At 45.9% G+C, this 23,290-nt stretch overlaps 1 protein-coding gene across 1 annotated transcript in view; it reads right to left on the bottom strand.

Moving 5' to 3' along the window:
• Positions 1–4,303: 4,303 nt before the first annotated feature.
• The window catches only part of RUNX1 (RUNX family transcription factor 1), a 244,159-nt gene continuing 225,172 nt past the window's right edge, over positions 4,304–23,290 (bottom strand). Inside the window, exons 7-8 of the mRNA XM_060010336.1 lie at positions 10,689–10,850; positions 4,304–5,144 (exon numbers count right to left, since the gene is read on the bottom strand). Coding sequence (XP_059866319.1) covers positions 4,669–5,144; positions 10,689–10,850 — 638 coding nt within the window. The 3' untranslated portion in view covers positions 4,304–4,668. The remainder of the gene's footprint in view (positions 5,145–10,688; positions 10,851–23,290) is intronic.

The following is a 23,290-nucleotide window of genomic DNA, read 5'->3' as shown; positions in this document are numbered from 1 at the left end:
AGCAGGAGGCCCTGGGAGGGAGAGGCACAGACTTCAGCTTGCAGACTATAAACTGCCCGTTGAAGGCGGTTTCCCGTGTGCTGCATGGGGCTTCAGTTGGCTTCCCAGCCCTCCATCTCAGAGAAAGACAAAACCAATGTGATATGGTGTACGTAGTTGCCAAACTGTTTATTTGCCATTCACTAGTTATAATACTGGATTTACACAAGAAACTGTGGTACAAAGAAAGTAAGGCCCCGTGGTTCCTGGGCAGCAGCAGTCCAGCTGCCCTGCACAGGCTGGGCCCGGTGGATGCTCCTGGCAGAGGGGGCAGCCACTGTGACTACGTGCAGTGAGTGGAATCACGCACCGTGGAGCGTCTGCTCTCCTGCGCTATCTAGAAACACCTCGGAGAGGGGCTTCTGGGGTGTCCTCTCACAATGTATCTGGTTTAAAACTCAAGATTGGCAGTTCCCTTGCAGAAAATGTTCACTAGGTTAGTACGAGGGAGAAAGAAACCACACACAAATTTCCAGGATGCTTTGGGAACAGATCCAGTAAGTGCTACACAAATAGACACGAGGTGGAACCTAGTCAAGTAGTGTGCATTTCCCATCGTTACTTTTTCAATAGATGTGTTATACTGTCATTTCAATTTGGAAGTTTATTTTTTTCCATTGATTTTTATACATCCAGAATAGCACAAATAACCAACAGGTTTTTTTTTTGCACATTCATTTCCCCAGAACAAAAAGTGAACTTCTTAAAAAAAAAATTAGAACCATGCTATTAGCTCTTTACAAAAGTGAATAAAAAGTAGCTCGTTTTTAAGTCTAAAATAAACAAAGTAGAAAGAAGCGGGTTTTTTTTTTGTCTACAGTATTTAGCAAACATAAGAAATGTCCTTAGAAACACACACAAAAAATTGAAAAAAATTATTACAGGTATTAACAATATTTTATAATGAAGCTTAAAATCTATTTACATACATAAATACAATTAACTTTGTTGATGCAACTCTTCTGGAAGGAAAAAACAATGCCAAATGATCAGCCTTATCCATACTGATCTGGCTAAAGGGTGGGGAAAACTCCAAACAAAGAAACAGACAAACAAGAAGTCCCAAAAGACTGTATACTGCGGGTAAATAAAAAGGCATTTTGTTCAGATGTAAAAAATGTTTTCTGATATCATTGTTAAACCGACTTTTCATGTATAAAAGACCCCAAACATGTCATCCCCCAGAAAACAAAAAAACACCAAAAACAAAAGTCACCAGGACAGAATGTCCCAAGGAAACAGGTATTTCAAGACAGAAATCCGCAGTCCTAAATCGCAGTACATTTGAGTGAAACCATTCATTTCCTTTCTAATCAGAGCATTTCTGTTTATCTGCACAGAAACCCTAGGCAGCAGAAAGGCTGTCTGTTAAGTCACTGATTGTAATTTGCCCAGGAAGGCTTCTATTGCTGCATTTGGACAGCAAGCAGATCCCAAATGGTTGGCAATGTCTCCATTCTGCTGGAAGAAACCCATAGGCAGGAGAAAGGCTGACTCACTCTGTTCCTTTATGTAAAGGGAGGAAGCGTGTTTGGTGTCGGGATGGGTGTGCGTGCTATCTCCTTACACAAAACTGGAGAATGGAGGAGGGAAGAGGTGGGATTTGGAGGAGGGACGGGGAGAGACAAAGAGGGAGATAATTGCGGGGGGCAGAGAGGGAGAAAAATAGAAGTATTTTTAGATAGTGAGAAAAACAAAAATAACTGAAATATGTCTATGTTGAAATGATAAATAAGGGCATGAACGAGCAGTAAAGATGGCTATTTAATCTTTCTTCTCCTGGACCAGTGCTCCCAGATACATCCAGTTATTACTTAATTGGCTTAAGGATCTACTTGATAAAAGGACCACCTTAATTTAACCTGAAGGCAATAGAATGGAATTCCTCAGGGGAAAAATGCATTAAGTATGAGACCTATCTCCAAAACAACTAAGGTTTGACTTTTTTTTTTTTTTTCCTGGAAAGATTAAATACTATACATGCTGGTAAGGGTCTGTGAAACTCTGAACGGCCAAACCTGTGGGTCCACGACAAAGTGACAAGCTCTCCTCACACGTGGCTTTGAGAGTGAAGATTCAATGTGAGAGATTATCTGATTTCCCTTGTAGGGCATTGGGCTGATTTTGAGCTGGAATATCTTCAGGTACCAGAACTGAACTGAAAAGTATACATTTTTTTCCTTCATTTTTTTTAACCAACATTTTGTCAGGTCAGATAAGGCAACGTGCTGAAAAGAACGTTGATCATGAAAAGAAGGCTGATCATGAAAAGAAAGTTGAATTTGGGGCCAATGGGCTAATGGTCCTTTTCAGAAATAAAAAAGTTTTAAATTTACTGACATTTAAGGGTCATTTTGCTGTAAAAATGTAACATAGAATAAAACATGAAAATGTGTCATGGAGGGAGAATTATGCCTAAAATGAAAATAAATATATTCTGAGTTTCTCCAAGATCTGCTTTAGCTCTTTTCTAGATAAGAACGACCTGACTGACAACACAAACTGCTTTACTCTTACCAAAGTGCTACTGCATCTGTGTATAACAAATAATATATATATATATATATAAGAAAACTCAAAAACAAGTTGTTTTAAATAAGACCAGCTGTTTTGCTGCCTGCAGCCAAAGATCTTTCTAATTTGAATCCTTAAATTTATAAAATAAAAATCGAACACTGTTCTGAAGTCCTGCTTTCAAATACTCTTCAGAGTTGACCTGAAATCGTTTCAACTAATTTAAGAGGTACATTAAATAACAACCAGATCATTTTTGAGCACACATATGTCAAAATCAGCAGTTAGTATTTATGAGCTGTACAACAACTGCATTCTGACCAAATCCTCCAATAAAAATAGTGCCATAAAATTTACAGTGACATTGGGTATGTTTGGATTGTAGCCATGGGCAGCAGTGACATGAATCTTTCCTGTCATGCCGATGCACGGGTAAAAGTGCACACACCCTACGGGGTAGGGTCTCAGCCTAGTGAGAACAACACAAAGATGGGTGGTCAGTGAGCAGCATGGGACGGGGTCCTGCACAGGTGGGACGATGCTCTCCCATATGACTCCACTGAGGCACACGGAGGGGATTTGGCTTGTTCAGGCCTGCTTCTGGGCCCACCCTATGAAAACTGAGCTGGAGACCTTCAGCTGTCAAAGGCATCCGGTCTAGTCCCTTCCACTCCCAGCCTGGGGGGACAGCCACAAGTTTCGTTCTGCATCAATGAACAGGTACTCTATCAAAGAGGAACATTTTCTTGGAGCTAAAAAAACCTGAACTTTAGATTCAGATGATCTCCTCTCTTGATCTCCAGAATCAAGCAGTTAAGGAACCCCTGAATTCATCCACTCGGTTTCCATGTGGATACCGCTCCTCCACACAGCTTACTTCAGATTCATTCTGTTACAAAGCATGTCTGACATTAACAAGAGGCCATGGAGTGAGAAAACCCCTAGGCAGAAAATAAATCCTTTCCAGAGGTGCAATCATGGCATCTGCATGAACCCTCTGGAACCAGATTTGACCTTCTCCGTTTGAAGGGAGGGAGTCAGATATGAGACCCTTTGTTGAGCTTGGCAGAAAATTCCATACTTTAGATCTTTGGAGTGACCCTCAGTATCTAAAAAGCCTACTGAAAACATTGCTGCGTTAGCTACCAACTCGTTTGATTAACATTAAAGGGAGTTTAATGTAAACAATATTTAGATAACCAAGTGATCACATTACCCATCCTTTTTTTCCAACTTTCTTCAATGTGATACAATTAACTTTGGCTACTATCAAAAACAAAAACTGTAGTACTTGATATTTTTCTTCTTAATATAAGTACATTTAAATAATAAAAAAAGTATCAACACATTAAGTAAGTGTCTAAACATCAAGATACATAAATATCTAGGGATTCCTTGTGGGAATACAGTAGTTGAAAATGACCCAAAGCTGTAGCCGTTTCTCAAAAAACAACTACAAAAAAAGTCCAAAAAAAAGTTAAATAAAACTTACAGAAAAAGGAATCATATTTCTTTCATTTGTCAAAGCAAGAAAGAAGCAAGCTCAAATTTATGTATATATAAAAATAAAAACCACCCCAAATGCAAATACGCATTTTGCAATTTATAAGGTGCTGCGAAAGAAAATTAAAAATATGAATTAGATGCCAAACAGAATGAGTTGCATCTCCCCACCCCCCCCCCCAAAAAAAACCCCGAAAAACCCGAATTCCATACTCTTTGGAATAAACAACTTGGTTAAAAAGTGAAGTCAAGGGTATAAAATCTTTCTTTTATTCACAGCATTGCTAAATCAGAAGCATTCACAGTTTCCCTCTGGGAATCTTTCTGTTTGCCTTACAGCGTGTCCACGGGGTGGTGAAGCGGACACCCTCAAGTTGCATCAGGTTAGAAAAATCTGAGATGGGCCAACGGCAATTGCGAACTGCACGGACTTGAGAAGCACAGGTGGCCCCGAGGCCCCGCCCGGAGCGACATCACCATGGCAGTTGGCAGCGGCGCGCTCCCCAGGGCCGGCGGCCGGGCCCACGCGGGTTTCCCGAGCACACGAGGCCGGAGCCCGAAGGAGGCGCTTCCGGGACGACGCCCGGCCGCACGGAGAGCGCGTGCGCAGCCTCAGTAGGGTCGCCACACGGCCTCCTCGAGGCGTGCGGCGGGCGCCATGTTGGTTGGGGAGTTGCTGTGGCTGCCCTCGGCCTCCACCACGTCGTTCTGGTTCGGGAGGCTGGGGTTGAGCAGCGCTGAGCCGGTGGAGGCGTTGGTGCAGGGCGGCAGAATGCGCGGCGGCGACCGCTCGCCGCCCACCATGGAGAACTGGTAGGAGCCGGCTGACGCGCCGTAGTATAGGTGGTAGGACGGCGAGCTGGCCTGGAACGGGCCGCCCTGCGCCTGCGACGAGCCAGGGTAGGGCGGCGGCAGGTACGTGTGGTAGCGCGTGGCCGAGCTCATGGCCGACATGCCGATGCCGATGCCCGACGTGACGGGTGTCGGGGAGTAGGTGAAGGCGCCGGGGTAGTGCATGCGGGGGTCGGAGATGGAGGGCAGCGCGGAAAACTGGCGCGGGTCGCCGAAGGCTGTTAGGTCGGGCGCGGCTGCAGGGAGGGAGAGAAAAATATCGTGAGACAGGGGTTCAAGGAGGCCACGCCCCTTCCCCCGCCGGCCCGCTCGCGGGAGGATTACCCGGAACGTTGCTGCCCAGACAGCTGATACGATGATGATGGTAATATACGATCTCATGCAACGTAATACGGTATATGAAATAACACTTGCTTAATATAACCGTATTTCTGTAACTCTGGGGTTGGCAAACCCACCTGCCAGATCCACCAGCTACCAATTTTTGTAAGCCCACAGGCTAACAATGAGTTTCACTTTTCTAAATGGTTGAAAAAGAAAAAAAAAAAAATCAAAAGATGATGTCCTGACATGAAAATGATACGGAATTTAAATTTCAGTGTTCATACATGAAGTACTATTGGAAGGAGCCTGACTCATTCTTTTATGTATTATCTATGGCTGCTTTTTTTTTTTTTTTTTTTTTGCGGTACGCGGGCCTCTCACTGTTGTGGCCTCTCCCGTTGTGGAGCACAGGCTCTGGACGTGCAGGCTCAGCGGCCATGGCTCACAGGCCTAGCCACTCCACGGCATGTGGGATCTTCCCGGACCGGGGCACGAACCCGTGTCCTCTGCATCGGCAGGTGGACTCTGAACCACTGCGCCACCAGGGAAGCCCTCTATGGCTGCTTTTAAATCACCGCCGCAGAGTTGAGTGGTCATGGCAGAGACTGGAGGGCCGGACTGTAGGGCTCAGAAAGTCTAAAATATTTAGAATCTGGCCCTTTGCAGAAAAGTTTGCCACCTCTCTATATAATCAACATATTAATATATCAATAGTAATGTACATTTAATCGGTGATATTAATATAACAATATATAACAAAACAATGTAACACTAGAACTACTAATATAATGGATGCATTAATAGATTAATATTAATAGAATATATATACGTAATACGGTATTGTCATAACAATATTAATATGTAATAACATTTTAATACGTTATAATACGTTTAAAACTGCTGTTTCGGTAGGCCCGGAATAGTTAAAAATTGGCCGTTTCCTATGGTTGAAGCTGATGCCCGCCATAGTAGTGACTGGGACTGGGTGTCCGTGAACCGTCACATCACTCTTTCTCTCCCATATCTACCTTCAGACTAGTTCCACAGTTTTAGAAACAGTACAGCGTCGGTTTCACGTGCTTTTCTCTAAGATGCATCACCGGTTTGTTAAGAGGAGTGGCTGCAGGACCTTGACTTATCTGCTCCGTTTTTGTACATGTTGAAATTCCACCAGAAATGGCAGAGCTTTGTCTATACAACTCATTTGGTTAGGATGACGCATTTACCATTGCGCGGACTGGCTTTGGCTGTCCTTTGTGGCATCTCTTTGCATTTTCCTTAACCACAGGCTGCCCTTGGGAACCACTCGTGGGTTTGGGTGCTAGGATGGTTTCCCGTGTCCTGTAGATCAGAGTTTCCCAACAGTGGCATTACTGACATTTGGGGCCAGCTTTGTTGGGGTGATGTGGGTCTGGGATGGGTGTTTGGCAGCATCCTTGGCCTCTGCCCAGCAGATGTCAGTAATGAGCCCCACTCCCCCCATTGTGACCGCCAACAATGTCTCCCGACCTTTCAAGTGCCCTGGGGGTAGGGGTGAGGGGGGCAAGAGTCCCCCGCCCCCGCTGAGAACCACCACTGTGCATGTAGGATGGTGTCCTGGGGTAGTTTCTGTTACTCAGAATTATGCGTTAAATGACCAGGCCAGGACCGTAGTCTTTACGTCAGCAAACCCAAAAGACAGCAACAAAACAGAGCAGAGGCAAGAACTGCATGTTTTAAAATGTATCAGTTCTCAAATGAACATACGAAATAACTCCAAGCTCAAGATGGCATGTGGCCTGTGTCCTTTTGTGTTCAGGCCCACAGAGAAACCTGGCTGGGCCAAAAGCTTGCTCTGAAAGGAAAGCCATCGGGTGGGTTCATCTGCTTTTGGACGGCATGGGCTGTTGATCAGCTTCCTCATATTTCAAGCCTGTTATTCCAGCAGGGAGAGCTAGTGTTCTCGTTCTCGCGCTCTCTCTTTCTCTTTCTCTCTCCCCCTCCCCTTCCCTCCCTCCAAGTGAACTCCTGTAAATTTGGGGTGCCTCTGGTGAGGGGATATACTCTTCATCAGAGAGGTAATTATAGAAACAACAGAAGTCTGCAGCAAATCTCTCCACTGATGAGGAAACCAGGAGTCTGACTTTGAAATAAACACTCCTGTTAACCTTTTCAACGCGAGTCAGACGTGTGGGCAGGGAAAAAGTTGCAAACTGACAGTGGTTCTAGGGCAGCCCTTCCACGGACACTCTCTAGCTCGTCCTGAAGCCAGGCCGCACCTCATTCCACAGGGTTTGTCCCTGCCCGCTGGGGCCTTCTGTGAGCAAGCCCTGTGTCACTTGTTTGTGTTCACACACAGAGCTGTGACATACTTGAGAGTTAACAGGAAGCTTTACTCCATTTTTCCAGTGAGATTTCTATAGTCCAGGGAGCAGCATTAGGCAAATACAGTCCATTTGTTGTCATCTGATGCAATACTCTGGACACAAATAAATGACTCCACCCATTATTCCTCTTGCTTCATTTGCCATGAGACAAAAAGGTGAATCCACTGGAAAATGAATGAAAGGTCACCCTGTTTCATGACGGTGTCTGGACATGCTCTGCCAGTCTGTTCCAACTGCTGTGTGGTAACCTGGTGATGACAGCAAGTTACTGGAATCCCAAGTGAGCCCGTGATTTGTCACGGACATAAGTAATGGAATGATGTTATGGTCTCAGCTGTCAGGAGAAAATAGTTCTTTCACTTGTGGGCAGAATATCTGGAAGATCTTAGATGTTGCCTGTGATTCTTCTTCTGGCCACATAGTACCAGTGTCACACTACAGAAGACCATCTGTTTGGCCAAATTGTCCTTTACACACACATTGTGATAACAAAACAACTTCGGCCCACTAGGTGGGCTCAGAGTCAAGTGACCTATTAAAATATTTGTTTTCATTTCTATGTCCGGTCTGACACCCGCTACCAAGCACGCCCCACCAGTGACGCACGGTTCACCCCCCCGGCCTTAGCTCATTTGTCCTTTTGGCTGGGCTTGTGCCCCCTTATTCGGTAGCAGTGTGGGCAGAGGTGGGGACCCTTGATATTCACAGGGAGCTTTTAAACAGTAGGAAATCTGGGGATTAGGCGGCGCAGGTATTTTAGTTGGAAATGTTGCCCCACCGATGGAGCTGAATATTTGCCATGACAGCTCAAGTCTTCATTCTGCAGCTTGTTGTGGATGAAAGCGGCCCTGCTCTGGGCCCCTCCCACTGCCCCCGAAGGATTAAACAGCCTGAGCAGATAATGGCTGCCTTAAAAGGATCTCGCATGACTCAGATTAATGCATGCTGTCTGTCGCCCAGGTTGGCAGCTAAACATTATTTTAAAAAAAAGAAAAGAAAACCTCCAGATGACAACTCTTTTCAGACAAGGTGTGGAGCCTGTCTGCAAAGGTAAGAGACAGACACAGAGCACAGGTCTCTCCGGCCAGAGGAAGCCCAGGTGGCGCTGGGGGTGGAGAGAGGGGCAGAGCACAGAGCTGAGCTGGGGGGCGGGATTCAAGGAAAGCAGGCTCTCAAAGCAGCCACTTTTCTTTTAAGTATCCCAGACCCCTCCTGCCCACAGGTAGATGACAACACTTTTCAGGCCTGGGCTCCAGGCTCGATTTCTCAGAGGGAGACCTGCCCAGGTGGAGAGCAGTCTCCCATGCTATGCTCTGCCACCGGTGAAAGCTCCTCTGGCATTCTCCTGGGTCCACCGTCCAAGACAGCGCAGGGTCATGCTTGGGTGCTGAAATGGGATGCGGTTTTTATCTCCTTATACCCTCATGCCATGAAACGCCCTTCCATTGCTCCTTGGCTAACTGAAGTCCAGGCTATTCAGAAGTGTAACTGTGAGACGGGATTGGGGAGGGCACGTGTTACTCATTCCTATAAAAAAAGAAGTCACCCTTCCATCTGCACTGGTCAGCCAGAACAGCTGGCCCCTAGGGTTCTTGGACTCGAAGGTGCCGATGATCTTGGGTGCTGACCAAGTCAAAAGACTTATGAAATAAATTCCAAGGGACAGACCCACAGCAGGGACATTTCCAAGAAAAACAGTAATTGCTTCAGATGTAGACCACAGCCAGTGGGCAGAGCAGTGCCAACAAGAAGAAGAAACAATGAAAGATGACAAGTGCCTTTGGAAGCAGACCAGTCCTGAGGGGACAGAGCTTCTGCAACAACAACAAGCTGAATGGACTTCATAATTCCTACGCTAGTCCCTTAACTCCTTAGCCCGGCAGGTGCCATGAAATTCTTGGCAACAGTGGCTGAAAATAATGTGGAAACTGGGCAACGAAGTTGGCTTTCCTATTCCACTACCTCGCCCAAGAAGACAGTTCTGAACTGTGGGGCAGTGTGGCCCTCAGGACATTTGGCAACGTCTGGTGATTTTTGGTTGCCATGACTGGGGGTGCTGCTGGCATCTAGAGGCCAGAGACACTGATGAAGGCCCTGCAGTGCACAGGACTGCCCCCCCACAGTGAACAATCATCTGGCCCCAGGTGTCAGCACTGCTGCTGCTGAGAAGCTGAGAGGGATTCTGTGAAGCTCTGAGAAGAAGCTGAAGCATCTGGGGAAATCTCAAATAATCACAATCGTCCACAAAACACAACATTACACCACACGTAAAATGGCAGACGCAATGCCTTTGCCCCTTTGCCTGCCCCTAATCTGCTATAATCTGATTCCAGGAGCTGAAAAGCAAAAACAGCCGCCCTTCCACAGAAGTGTGTTCTCAGGCTTCCTACTGCTGAAGTCCTCTGAAGTATTTTCACAGTCTGGTCCAGCTCCAATTTCAAAGCCCCAAACAGGGAGTCGCTTCTTTTTGCTTTCAACAAAGGAATTTTTCTCTGTAACTCTGATTTCCCTGCCCACAAGCAAAGGTTAGTGCCAAGCCCAAAGGTCTCATAGGTTAAATGACTAGGTTTAATGAGCACGTATTAACAACAATCATGCCAGCCATGACACCTGAGCTTTCCAGTCTGTTCCTCAAACCTGATATAAGCGGCTCTTAGTTGAGAGTGTCCCGTTGGGGTAGATGTGTGTCCCACTCCATGTGTGCCCCAGTGCGCTGTTCACGTGGCCTGTGAAAGCTCGCCACCGCAAGATGGATCAGTCCCATCTGAGGCCCAGAAGCTGACTACTTTGGCCTTTTCTGTCACTGACCCTTCAGCTGCCACCCGTGCCTGCCGAATGTGAGCACCCCCAAACGCCCAAGGAATCCACTTTCTCCAAGCCACTTCTCCCTTCACATCTGTACGTAATCTCTGCCTCTGAGTGTCAAGGAAAATCAGCGTGTGGGCGGGGGACTTAGAGATAGACAGCCTTGTCTTTAAACCGTACTGCATCCAATCAAAAATGACTGCCACCCCGTTCGTGCATCCCTTCTGGTCTCCAGAACCTTCCACTGCAGCCGGACTTCAAAGAGTGTATTTTCAAGCAGCTTACTTGAGAGTCGACTGGAAAGCTCTGCAGAGAGGGTTGTCATGCCGCTGGCCCGTCCCGGCGAGATGGGTGTTGCTGGGTGGACAGAAGGAGAGGCAATGGGTCCCAGGTATTGGTAGGACTGCTCGTAGGACCATGGTGGGGATGGCTGGATCTGCCTTGTATCTGCAGAGAATCAGGGAGGTCACTTACATGTAGAGTGGGTCAGGATTTAGAAAAATAAAATCTTTTAATAAAAAACCAGCTACCTTTGTTTAAATCTAATACATGTTTGTGGCCTGTTTACCAGTGTTTAATAAGCCTCCTTATGTCCCGATATTTGCTTTTGTCTGATGATTTCCCCCCAAAACGATACTGAAATATAATTTATGTTTGACTCTTGAAGATTTTCCTCCGCTAACTGTTCCTTCCAAAGGTTTTCTTTAATCACACTACTGATGAGAGAGGCTGATTTATGCTTTCCAGGTAGAAGTGTTAACATTCGGACCGTTGACTGCATGTATTGACTGCCCAGCTTTACGAGTAATCGTGGTTATCATTATCAGGCGATCACCCGTCTCTCTGTACTCAGTAAGCGCAAAAGAATGCAAGGGTTTGGGTCTTCTTTTTGTACCTTTGGCAAAAATATTCTGTGGCTTTTAAATGTTTTCTGTTCAGGTGAACTCTCTCCCAAGGATAACTGAAAAGAAAGTCTGGCTAGGAAACTGGCAACAAGGCCTGATGACTAGTTCACAAACCCGGCAGTGCAGGGCTGCCTCTATCAACCCAGACTAACAGAGATGTCTTCCACTTTTTCTCAAGACCTCAAGTTTGCAACTTTTAAAGGGCAGAATGTTGAGCAAGTATTTTACAGATTGCCATTGAAAAAAGAGGCCTGGTTTGTAGTGAGGTGAATGGACCTAGAGTCTGTCATACAGAGAGAAGTAAGTCAGAAAGAGAAAAACAAATACCGTATGCTAACACATATATGTATGAAATCTAAAAAAAATGGTTCTGAAGAACCTGGGGCAGGACAGGAATAAAGACGCAGACGTAGAGAATGGACTTGAGGACACAGGGAGGGGGAATGGTAAGCTGGGACGAAGTGAGAGAGTGGCATGGACATATATACACTACCAAACGTAAAACAGATAGCTAGTGGGAAGCAGCTGCATAGCACGGGGAGATCGGCTCGGTGCTTTGCGACCACCTAGAGGGGTGGGATAGGGAGGGTGGGAAGGAGACACAAGAGGGAGGAGATATGGGGATATATGTATATGTATATGTATAGCTGATTCATTTTGTTATAAAGCAGGAACTAACACACCATTGTAAAGCAATTATACTCCAATAAAGATGTTAACCAAAAAAAAAAAAAAAAAAAAGAGAGGCCTGGGCGAGAGAAGAGACAAAGATCTGACTTCAGAAGATTTAGGTAAAAAGCATTTTGTAAATTTGACTCCAGCATTCATAGGAGTCTTAGTTTTCAAAAGCATCATACTGTTTGCAGAAGAGGAAAAAAAAACCCAACACCTTCTATTCTTAGGCAAAATGTGTAAGAAAATGTAAAAATCAACCACTGTCTCACCATAAGATAGCTTTACATTTCTGTCTTAGAATTAAATGTTAATTTTCTCTTTGTGTTCCACCTTCTTTGTAGACAAAGGTAACAGCAAACTACACTAACTCCAAAGGGTCTTCATAGCCAGGGGTTCATGATGCTGGGAGTAAATACAGAAAGAGCAGCAAAGTTCCTTAGGAAAACAACAGGTGTCAGTTTTCTGCGTGTCGTGACATAAAGAAATGAGTTATTCCTACTCGTTATACATTGTCCACACCTCCTCCCTCTGGGGCTTTGCACTTCCAGTTAAAGTGTCCCTTGTCTATTATGCCTTTGAAGCTGTCACCGTGGAGAACAGGATCAAGTAAATGGAGAGCCAGGTCTGCCTTCCTACTCTTCTCCCGAGATCTTCTACCCGGCTTCCCTCATACTGATATACTTCTTTCTTTTCTTTAAAATAACTGACATTTTAATTCTGAATTTTGAAGAACCTGGGGAAATATTTTAACTCAGAATCTTTGAAATCTACTATTAAAGAAAGGTCTTCATTTTCTTCTGAATTTTAGAGAATTGACGGGATGGCAAGGAATAAAGAGCCAGTCCATTCCAGACTCAGTGGAAAATAAGTGTTCAACTATAGTCAGAGATCCTGCATAATCTTACAGCTAACAGTGTTTCCAGCAACTGAAAGCGAATAGCAATAGCAGATTGTTTAACATTCCCATACTGCTACAAGTATTTTGCTCCAAGTGAAAATAAAATTATATACTCAGATATTTTCCGTAAGACATGCACGTGTCCTGGATACACGTATTTACAAAGTGAATATATATAGTATTCAAATATGTTAATCATTTAAAAAGCAAACAGAAGAGGTTTTGTAATTGCCATAAAGCCCTTTGGGTGTGAATTGCGGTGCAGTAATTCATGCGCTGTTGTGTAGACAGCCCAGCACCCCTAACCCCATGTCTAAAACTACAGTAAGCATAAAGTATTATGCCATGATTCATGCTCTGTCATGTTTTACTGTAGTGAAAAAGTTGTGCTAGGCTTTTCTAAACTCATAATTAAACCATGCAAATGTTGCATAATGTTTCACAGCCTTTTAAAAATATGCTTTGGTAAAATGATCTTTATGATTAAAGTCCAGGTTCTATGATTTTTTTTTTAACACAGGGTTTCAAATTCAACATCTTCTTTCTTCACACCACAACTCAGCCTTTCAGTGCTAGTTGGGGGACAGCATTAAAAACTCAATGACCCCTGATCATTTTTCATATCTGTGACCACAGTGAACTGTGTTTGGCTTCATTGGCAGAAGTGGGCCAGAAGGTGGTGATGGCGAGCTTCTCATGTCGGAGTTTGACCGTGTTTTCTTCTACTACATGGATTATTCATTAAAACGAAAACAAAACAAAACAAAAAACGAAGGGCCAATAATATGGTTTGCTGAGTTTACTATTGAGTTACCATGCTTGCCATGATGGGGCCAACGTGAACACACGAAGGCAAGTGTGGAAGTGACAGTGCTGTGGGCCACACGAGCACTGGACTGAGAGGCAGGAGACATGGCCTCTGGCCTGTATGTGTGATGACCCTGGGTTACTTGCTTACCCTTTCTTATTCTCATTTCTGAAAGGAGATGATCTCTGAGCCCCTTTCAGTGGTGACAGTGCAGGATCCTAATCCAAATAGGTCCCAAACAGTACTTCTCTGCTTAACTCGTATATTAAACAGAGTTAGGGAAGAATCAGGTGGGTGTTTGAGGTGAAGAACGGTGCTTGCAATAGTAAATACATGTATTCTGGGAAGAGGAAGTAGGACAGGGATAAGATGGGGGTTATCAAGAAAAAAGTCATAGGCTGAGGAAGAGAACCACTGTCTGTCATTCTTCAGAGGAGGGCTGCTTGTTCTTGAAGGGAATGCCTCTGATAGGTCAATCCACCAAAAAGAACAAGTTTATTGAAACTTACTATGTGCCAGGCATGTGCTAATTTATGAGTAAGAACAATATGGTCCCTGTCCCATTGGAACTTAGTGAAGATCCCAGGACTGTATGATGCTTGGAAAGGCTTTTTCCTATTGCATTCATCATCATGCTGAGTTACTTCATTCATTCACTCTTAGGCTCATGAAGTTATTTACTTCCTCATTCATTCATCTTGCCAATGGACTTTTTGCTTTATTAGGGCCACTGTTTTGGGAACTCAGTAGTGAGTGGATTATAGTCCTTGCCTTCTGGAGTTGTGGCTAGTGGGGGCTGTATCCACGTGAACAGCTGGATTACCTCCCTAAACGGGACTTGGCAAACAGCCCTTCCCAAGTTAGAGATAAGAACCCTAGTGGTATTTATTACATGCTATGTTATACCTCTGAGAGGAACAGACAAGGGAAAGCACCTAATTTAAGTGATAAACAGATTTCGGTTTGCATTCTCCCTTCACCATAAACTAGCTGTATGACCTTGGGCAAGTCACTGATTTCCTCGGATACATAGTTTTCCTATTTCAGAGGGTAATAGGGATAAGTGAGATAAACTGTATATAAAGTGGGTGTCACTGTTTTTGGCCATATGAAATGCTCAGTGAGTCTGGCTAATTTTTATGATTATATTATTAAAAAGGAGAAGAAATCCGTGCCGAGGGACTTATCTGATATTTATTGGTAAGGCCACACACACCTGCTCCAGGATGAGACTCAGGTAACGCTGTTCTGTTCACTGAAAGAAGGCTGATGACACACAGAGTCTTCAGCACCGGAGAAGAACTGGACTCAGGAGATTAAGTGGTAAATGGGCAAGAAAACTGGAGAGTTGAGGTGAGGACGGAGAAGGTGAGGATCCAATCTCAACCAGCTCATGTTTCCGTTAAAAAAACTACTGGATTAGAAAATTTAAGTTTTAGTCTGTCTGCGTCCTGTTTTTTCCAGGGTACATAATGTTTTGATGTAGCTGCTTTACTGAGGCCGTTTTATGATGGGTTATTTTTAGCTTTTTGATCCATCAAGTAGTGGATAAAACAGCCCCCTTCCTCTGAGATCCTGAGCCCCACTCCTTTCCATTTGAGATGAGGTCAAAGAAGGGGGGGAGTTAGGAATAAGGGGGGTTGAGTCTAGTGGTGAGCTCAGAAGTATCCATAGCATACGTAAGAGTTAAGAGGGTAGAGTGCTTTTACCTCTGATGCAGCAATATCAAAATGTCTTCAGAGTAAAAAATGACTCTATCAGATAATTCAAGTCAAAATGTTCTGCTGGTTCCAAGTTCAGCTCTGAAATGTCAAGAGCTTAGAAGTTATCACTCCCATCTTTACAACATGAAAAAAAACCTAAAACTGATAATCCACGATTTTTCTCAGATCTAGTAGAGAATTGAGGTCATAGGGCAAACTGCCACCCTGAAATCTTGAGAGAGGTGAATACAGAAAATTACGCTGAGGTGTGCTTGCTGGGAGCAGAAGCCACTGGAGCCATGAGCTGGTAGGAACATATAAATGGTAATTTTGACAAATTGTTGGAGGCTGAGTATAGACTAGTGTGAGAGTAAGAAACTCGTGAGGGCTGCATTCTTGTCTGTGTGTATGGGGCTGGGGTGGGGACACTTTCATGGGTTTTTCATTTAGGGACTTCTCCAGCTCTTCATGGGATCCTGTATAATAGCAGCGGGTTACAGCTGAAGGAGCTGCAAGACAGACTATTTAAGGAAGGGTTCTTAGGGAAGCCCAAAGACAGAAACAAAAACAAGGACATTAGTGTAATTTAAAGCCTCTGGCACCTTCAGCTACAGCAAACATTAAACACAGCCCAACTCCTAGTTAGATGAACATAAAATCTCACACCAAAGGCCTATTTACTTCAGTTCCTGTTACCTGATACATCATATCCAGCTTCCAAATCAGAAATAAGGCACGACAGAAGGCAAGAAAAAAATCTGAAGAGAGAAAACAAGCGTCAGGACCAGACACAGATGTGACGTAAATTTTGGAGTTATCAGGAAATTTAACTGATCAATATGTTAAGGGTTCTAGCGTGCCACAACTACTGAAGCCTGCATGCCTAGAGTCCGTGCTCCGCACAAGAGAAGCCACCGCAATGAAAAGCCCGCGCACCGCAACAAAAGAGTAGCCCCTGCTCTCTGCAAGTAGAAAAAGCCTGTGCAAGGCAACGAAGACCGAACTCAGCCGGAAAAAAAAAAAAAAATGTTAAGGGCTCTAATGGAAAAAGAAAACAGCATGGAAGAACAGGTGGGTAATGTAAGCAGGGAGAGAGAGACTCTTAAGACTCAGAAGGAAATTCTGGAAATGAAAAACACTCTAACAGATATGAGAAATACCTTTGATGGGCTCATCAACAGACTGGACATGAGTGAGGAAAGAATCAATGAAATATGAAAGAATTTCAATGAAATTGAAAATATGTCAATAGAAACTTCCCAAACTATAAGGTAAAGAGAAAAAAGAAAAACACAGAAACAAAAAGTCAGAACATCCATGAACTTCGGGACAATTTCAAAAGTGTAATATATGTGTAGTAGAAATATCAGAAGGAAAAGGAGAAAACAGAGTGGAAGAAATATTTGAAGCATTAATAGCTGAGAACTTGACAAAATTAATGACAGACACGAAACCACAGAGCCAAGAAACTCAGGGACCACCAAGCAAAATAAATATCAAATAATCTACATCTAGGCATATCATATTGAAACTGCAGAAAACCTAAAGACAGAGAAAATCTTGAAAGAAACCAGAAAGGAAAGGTGTGAGGCAGATACCTTGCCCAGACAGGAGCAATGATAAGAATTACTTCAGACTTCTCTTCGGAAACCATGCAAGCAGAAGTAGAGTGTAGTAAATAAAGTGTTGAAAGGAAAAAGCTAGCAACCTAGAATTCTATATTCAGCAAAATCATTCTTCAAAGGTGAAGGAGAAATAAAGCCATTCTCTGACAAACAAAAACTGAGCTAATTTATCCAGCAGACCTGTCCTGCAGGAAATGTTAAAAAAAAGTTCTTCAGGGAAAAGGCAAATAATATACGTCAGAAACTTGGATCTACATAAAGAAAGGAAGAGCATAATAGAAAGAATAAATGAAGGTAAAGTCTTATTTTTCCTATTCTTAATTGATCCAAAAGATAACTGTTTAAAGTCATAATAGTAACGTATTGGGTGGTTGTAAGCGATGGATAAGTGAAGTGAATGACAGTACTGACAGAAATGGGAAGGAAGAAGTGGTCTCGTGTTATCTGACAGTGACTTACATTCATTACACAGTATTTTGCAAACTCTAGGACAACCACTAAAAACATTTTTTAAAGTATAACTGATACACCAAGAACAGAGATAAAATGGAATGGAATCAAATAAAATGCTCAGTTAAAACCAGAGAAGGCAGAAAAAGAGGAGAAAAGAAGAATAGGTGCGACGAATATAAAACAGTTACAAACATGGTAGGTGTTAATCCAGGTATATCAGTAATCGTTTTAAATATGAACGGTCTAATACATGTGCCAACGGAAAGAGATTGTCAGAGTGAATTAAAAACAAAACTGTGTGTTGTCTACAAGGAACCTACTTTAAAGTGTCAGGTTGAAAGTAAAGGGGTAGAGAAAGACTGGGCTAACAGTAATCAAAAGAAAGCCAGAGCAGCTATATTAATTTTATACAAAACTGACTTCAGAAGAAGGAAAAGTTTTAGGGAAAAAGAGGGGAATTACATGAAAAAGACTATATATGTAATATATAGTCTTTATATAACTGAATCACTTTTCTGTACAGCAGACATTAACGCTGTAAATCAACTATACTTCAATAAAATACATTAAAAAAAAGAGCGGACTTACATGATGAAAAATGTTATGTCTAAGAAAACATAACAATCCTTAACACGTATGCACCTAACAGAGTGTCAAAAGACATGAGGCATAAACTGATAAGACGACAGGGAGAAAGAGAAAAATACACAGTTATAGCTGAAGCCTTCACAGGCCTCTTTCAGTAATTGATACATCAAGCAGGCAGAAAATGAGGGCACAGTTCATCTGAACAGTGCTACCAACCAGCTTGACCCAATGAACATCTTTGGAAAATTCCATCCAACAACAGCAGAGTACACGTTCTTTTCAAGCTCACAGGGAACATCCACCAAGATAGACCATAAAACACACCTTAAAATGAAAAGAACAGAAATCATACGAAGTATACTCTCAGGCCACATGGATTTAAACTAAAAAGCCAATGACAGAAAGACAGCTGGAACATCCCTGAATATTTGGAGCTTCAACAACACACTTCTGAATAACCCACGGGTCAAATAAGAAGTCTCAAGAGAAATTAAAATGTCTTTTGAACTGAATGAAAATCCAACACCACAATTTGTGGGATGCAGCGGAAAGCAGTGCTTAGAGGGAAATTTATAGCATCTTAGTGCATATATTAGAAAAGAGGAATGATTCAGAATCGATGAGTTTCCACCTTAGGAAACTAGAGAAAAAACGAGCAAAATAAACCTAACGCAAGCGGAAGGAAAGAAATAATAAAAATTAGAGTAGAAATCAAAGAAATCGAATACAAGAAAGCAACAGAAAGTGAACAAAACCAAAAGCTGCTCTTTGAAAAGTTTAAAATGTCCTACTTTGTCCTCATGTTCCCGCAGGGCCATAGAAGAGGATGGCCAGAGACGCCTGCTGGTTCTCTGAGCACCTACGTCTGTGGGCTTTTTAACACCCACCCTCAAAACCTGGGTCCCCTAAGGCGCACAGGTACACACATGCTGGTGACCCCCTCAGCCTGGGTCCAGAAGGTTGATGGCTTCTGTTGTTGGTTAGAGTTCGAGGGCCCTTTCCTTTGGCTATTTAGCTGATATCTCTAAAGACCTGATTTTTCAGACACCTTTCAGAGCCACTTAAAAACAAAGACCAGACAAGTTACGTATGCGTCAGGGCCCCAGTGTCTGTTTTTAAGAGCCAAACCTAAGTGGTGAACATATAAACCCTCCAGGCGGCTCTGGTTTTTTCCCTAGAGGGTTTTTTTTTCCGCCTTTCAGCTTGGAAGGTGGCAGGGCAGTTCCCAGGGTGCCCTCCAAGTTCACCTCAGTCGTGGGCAGCTAGTGTAATGCCCTCTTGGATGCTTGAGAACACACAACAGGATGTGACTCAGGACTCAGATGTGAGTCAGTTTCCAGGGCGATGTGTCAGGGTGAGCCCCGGCGGTGGTTTGCATCTCCCTGTCTGGAAGAAAGATCCAGGCTCCCCTGTGAACAAAAAGGGTGCCCCCCGATGCTCTGCTGCTACCTTCGGAACCATGTGATATCAGCTTTCACGGCCCCAGGGCCTGTGTCCTCTGCTACGAAAGAGGCATTTCCCTGAAAGTCCCCCCATCTGTCTGAAGCACTGTTTCCTCCGGCCTGTGCAGTACCAGTGTAGCACAGAACAAGAAGTAGGAACAGTGGTGCACCCAGGCAGAGACACTAACGAGCCTGGTGTTGCTATCAGTGAAACACCCTGCTAACGTGAGTCAGTTCCCACCAGCTCTGGATCCTGGAAAAAGAAGTTGTGAAAGAGCTCCGGTATCTGCCAACCGTTTGTCTCTGCTGGCCGAAGACAGCTTGGTTAGTCATGTACAGCTAGGATGCGTTCCTTGTTCCGGCAATTACTCTGAAGGGGAGCATCCAGGACCGAGCCGGGGCAGAGGCCTGCCTCGGGCTGCTGCGTGTTAAAGGCCGTTGGGGTCTTGAGGGATCCCGTCCTCATAGCTGACCGGTGGGCCTGGGAGGTGACAGGCTACCTGCGGGAGGGCAGAAGGGAGCTGTGTGGCCACGTCCCTACCCCTCACTGCCTTGGGGACCCTTCCCTTTACCCGACCGGGAGAGGTCCCTGGCTTTGTGGTCGGGGTGCTGGTTCCTAACACGAGACCCACCGCCAACTCCGGCGGCTTACCACAGCCCTTTCCCTCTCAGACCTTTGTTTCTTCATCTCTAAAAATGGGGGTAACCAGACTCACCTGCCTCGCAGGTGTGAGAGTTAATTACTGTTTGTGGAGCAGCTTTGAGAGCCGCAGATGAAAGGCGCTCTGTAAATTCAAAGAGCTATTCCTCGTTAGACGTGCCAGACAGTTCCCAGGGGAAACAGTCCAATCCAGCCATGAGGCCTCTCGCCTCGGCCAGATGAGTCTGAGCCGCGTCTGGAAAGAGGCTCTGGACTCAGGCACAGTTGTCTCCGAGGCAGGGTTTGGGGACAAGTCACTGGCTTCTAGAAAGGATGGGGGTCTGGATAACACCTCTGATTCTCTGCCAGCGCTGACTCCCTAAGACTGGGGGAGAGTGGCCTTCAGGTCACACGGGGTGCAGGGATCTTGGTTCCAAGAGAATCCTCCCTCGCAGACACGTTATTTCCCTGGCCTTTGTCAGACAGACATCCATTGCAAACATCTTCCCGTAAAGATTTTCTGCACCCTCACTTTCTGAACCTCTGTCCCCCCCGCCCCCATACACACTTTCCAGGCCTGAACTGATTGTACAGATGGGCTGGGTAGGTTCCTGTAAGGCCAGGCCATCCCGGGCATGTTCAAATTATTCCACGACTGCCCTGCTAATTTCTGTCCAATCCTCCATGTCTGTCTCCTCCAACAAAAAATCTCAAAACGTGGAGGAGAGTAAAAATGGCTCTCTGCTCCCAACCGCTCATTCTTCAGCACCCTCGCCCCCTCTGCTAGTTCCCGAAAGGGATGAGCCAGAGATACCTGTCGAGGGCTGGGAAATCTCAGGCAGCTTCTAGCTTGGGACTGAGCCCCCAGTGCAGCAATGAGGACCCTCACTCATAGGAACCAAATTACTGACGCCTCAAAGTGGGACGCTACCAGCGGGAGAGGCACGGCACCCCTAGGACTGCCCATAGCTAAAGAAACTTAATTCGATGAAGGAACATCCCACCGAGGGCAGCACGTGCTCTGAAGAGGACGGTGCAGGCTTGAGAGCCTTGTTCCGTGGCCCAGGGCGAGAGACTGTCAGAGCCAAGCTACAGTCCCTACTGAGCACCGAAGGCCATGTGCCGATGGGGTGGGAGGGGAGCCTACGGGACTCCCCGGGGGGTGGGCGGGGGAGCAGCCATCTCTCCGACTAAGTAGATACAATAACAGCCGTCCCTTGGGCAGATCCTATCAAGTAACGTGGCTGAAGCTTTGCCAGGGTCCTTGAAATGCCTCAGGGTGGCAGCAGGCAAGAAAAAAAGAGTGATGTTATCACTGGGACCTCAGGGGCCATAAGATGAGTGCCCCTGCCCCGCCTCTGCCCTGTGAGTTGTCGGTATTGGAGGATGCTCTTAAGGCCGCCGCATAAGGACGTCTGACGCACAGCAGGTGCTGGTGAGGCCATCCTGCAGCCTGGCTGCCTCTGAGTGCCGCCCACCCCCTCCGGCTCTGTGCTAAACTTTTTACTTCAGCACTTCTGCGGGTTTGGAAAAAGTTAGGACCTTTTGACAAATTCTGTTGTATTATTACTATGAGATTTGTTTATTTGTTGTAAAGTTATGATGCAAATCCATTCCACCGTACTTTTCGAGCTCCAGGCTGTAGCCTACACACAAATTTCAGAGTGGCTCGAAGCCCGGCCAAGCAGCCTCTGTGTCTTGTGCTCTCATGTGACATGTGCCCCAGCGCACCCGTACTGCATTTTACACCAGATACTCTGATTTTAAGCAGCAAACTCGGAAACATGGCGTTCTAATAAAACCAGAAGAAGAACTCTCATGAAGGGGGAAAAAGGGAGTGCAATAAATACCGTCTAGAGAATGCTGAGAGAGAACACAAAAGACACTGAACTCCTCCTTTGGTTTGTGTTGGCTCCAAACATTTCCGAGTTTTGGGAACCTCGTCCCTGAGCTGCCCCGCAGGGAGAAAGGGCCTGGACAAGGGCACGAGGGCAGGGTTTGGGAGTCTGAGAGATGAGGACTGAGCCCCCGCTCGCCCCTCACTCACCCTGTGCTGAGGCCAGCAGCTGAAGCCCTCGGAGACTCAGTTTCCCCACCTGTGAGGGGCTTGGGGGGGGGGGGTGAAACGGCATCCGGACTCCAGCGTCGTTAATGCACCACCTGGCTCCTAGTAAGGCTCCTCTCCCCTGTCCCCTCAGAGAAAGGGTCCGTGTCCCGAGAGGGCCTGCTCCGTGCCCCTCAGGCCCGAGTGCCCCATACGAGGGAGGAGGGCGGGCACAGCCCACGGAGTCGCCAGGATGAGGCCTGCCTCGGCCTCGGCCGAGGTGCAAAACGCCCTCAGCCCCTCACCTGGGGAAACATGGTTTCACCATCGACGTGTACACCATTTCCGCGGCACCTGCACAGACTGCCAAACCGAATACAAGCCCTTTTCTGCCCGCCGAGCACCAGCCTCGCTCAGCGGGAGCACCCCGGCACCCTGCCCTGCGGAAGGCGCCCGCCAGCTGCTGCTCGGAAACCGGAGAGCCGAGCCTTGGAAACCGAGGATGCGCGGTTCTTCACCTTCGGGGCTGGGATTCAGGTTGAGCAACCACTCGCTCTCTAATAAGAGCTTCCATCCACACGCCCAGCCTGAAGAACGTTCTGCCAAGGGAAGTGCAGTGACGCCCACGCTGGGGCGCCACCCCCTAACACGTGCGCGCCAGCCAAGGCAGCGGCTGCCTCTGGTTGTCCCGTCCTCCCCGCCTGTCCCCACCGGCCTGTCCCAGCTTTCCCTTCCCGACCCACACGCTCCTGGTTTTCCTTTCCTACACATCAGGCCCGGGCTCCCGGGATTCCCAGCAGCAGGACCAGGAGGCCAGACCCCGCGGGGGCATCACCCGCCCGCATCCCTCTAGCACCCTTCCTCGGGGGGCATGAACACACTGCGCCTGCCTCGAGGGGGCAGCCAGCACTGCCTGGTTCCTGGCCGTCCCTTCACCTCCAACACTCTGCACGTCCACGACGCTCCGGGAAGGTCTCTGGATGTACTGAGCAATGGATTTCTCCCTCTTAAAGGGCGCTGCCATCCCAGCTGGCCCCGACCCTTTTCTCCTCCCACTCTGCTGTGCCTGAAGTAATGACACAGTGAGACAGCCTGTTCTCTCCACA

Source organism: Delphinus delphis, chromosome 4, assembly GCF_949987515.2.
Source record: "Delphinus delphis chromosome 4, mDelDel1.2, whole genome shotgun sequence".
In the NCBI taxonomy this organism is placed as follows: Eukaryota; Metazoa; Chordata; class Mammalia; order Artiodactyla; family Delphinidae; genus Delphinus; species Delphinus delphis.
The sequence above is the reverse complement of the archived record's forward strand: the minus strand, read 5'-3'. Positions and strand labels throughout refer to the sequence as shown.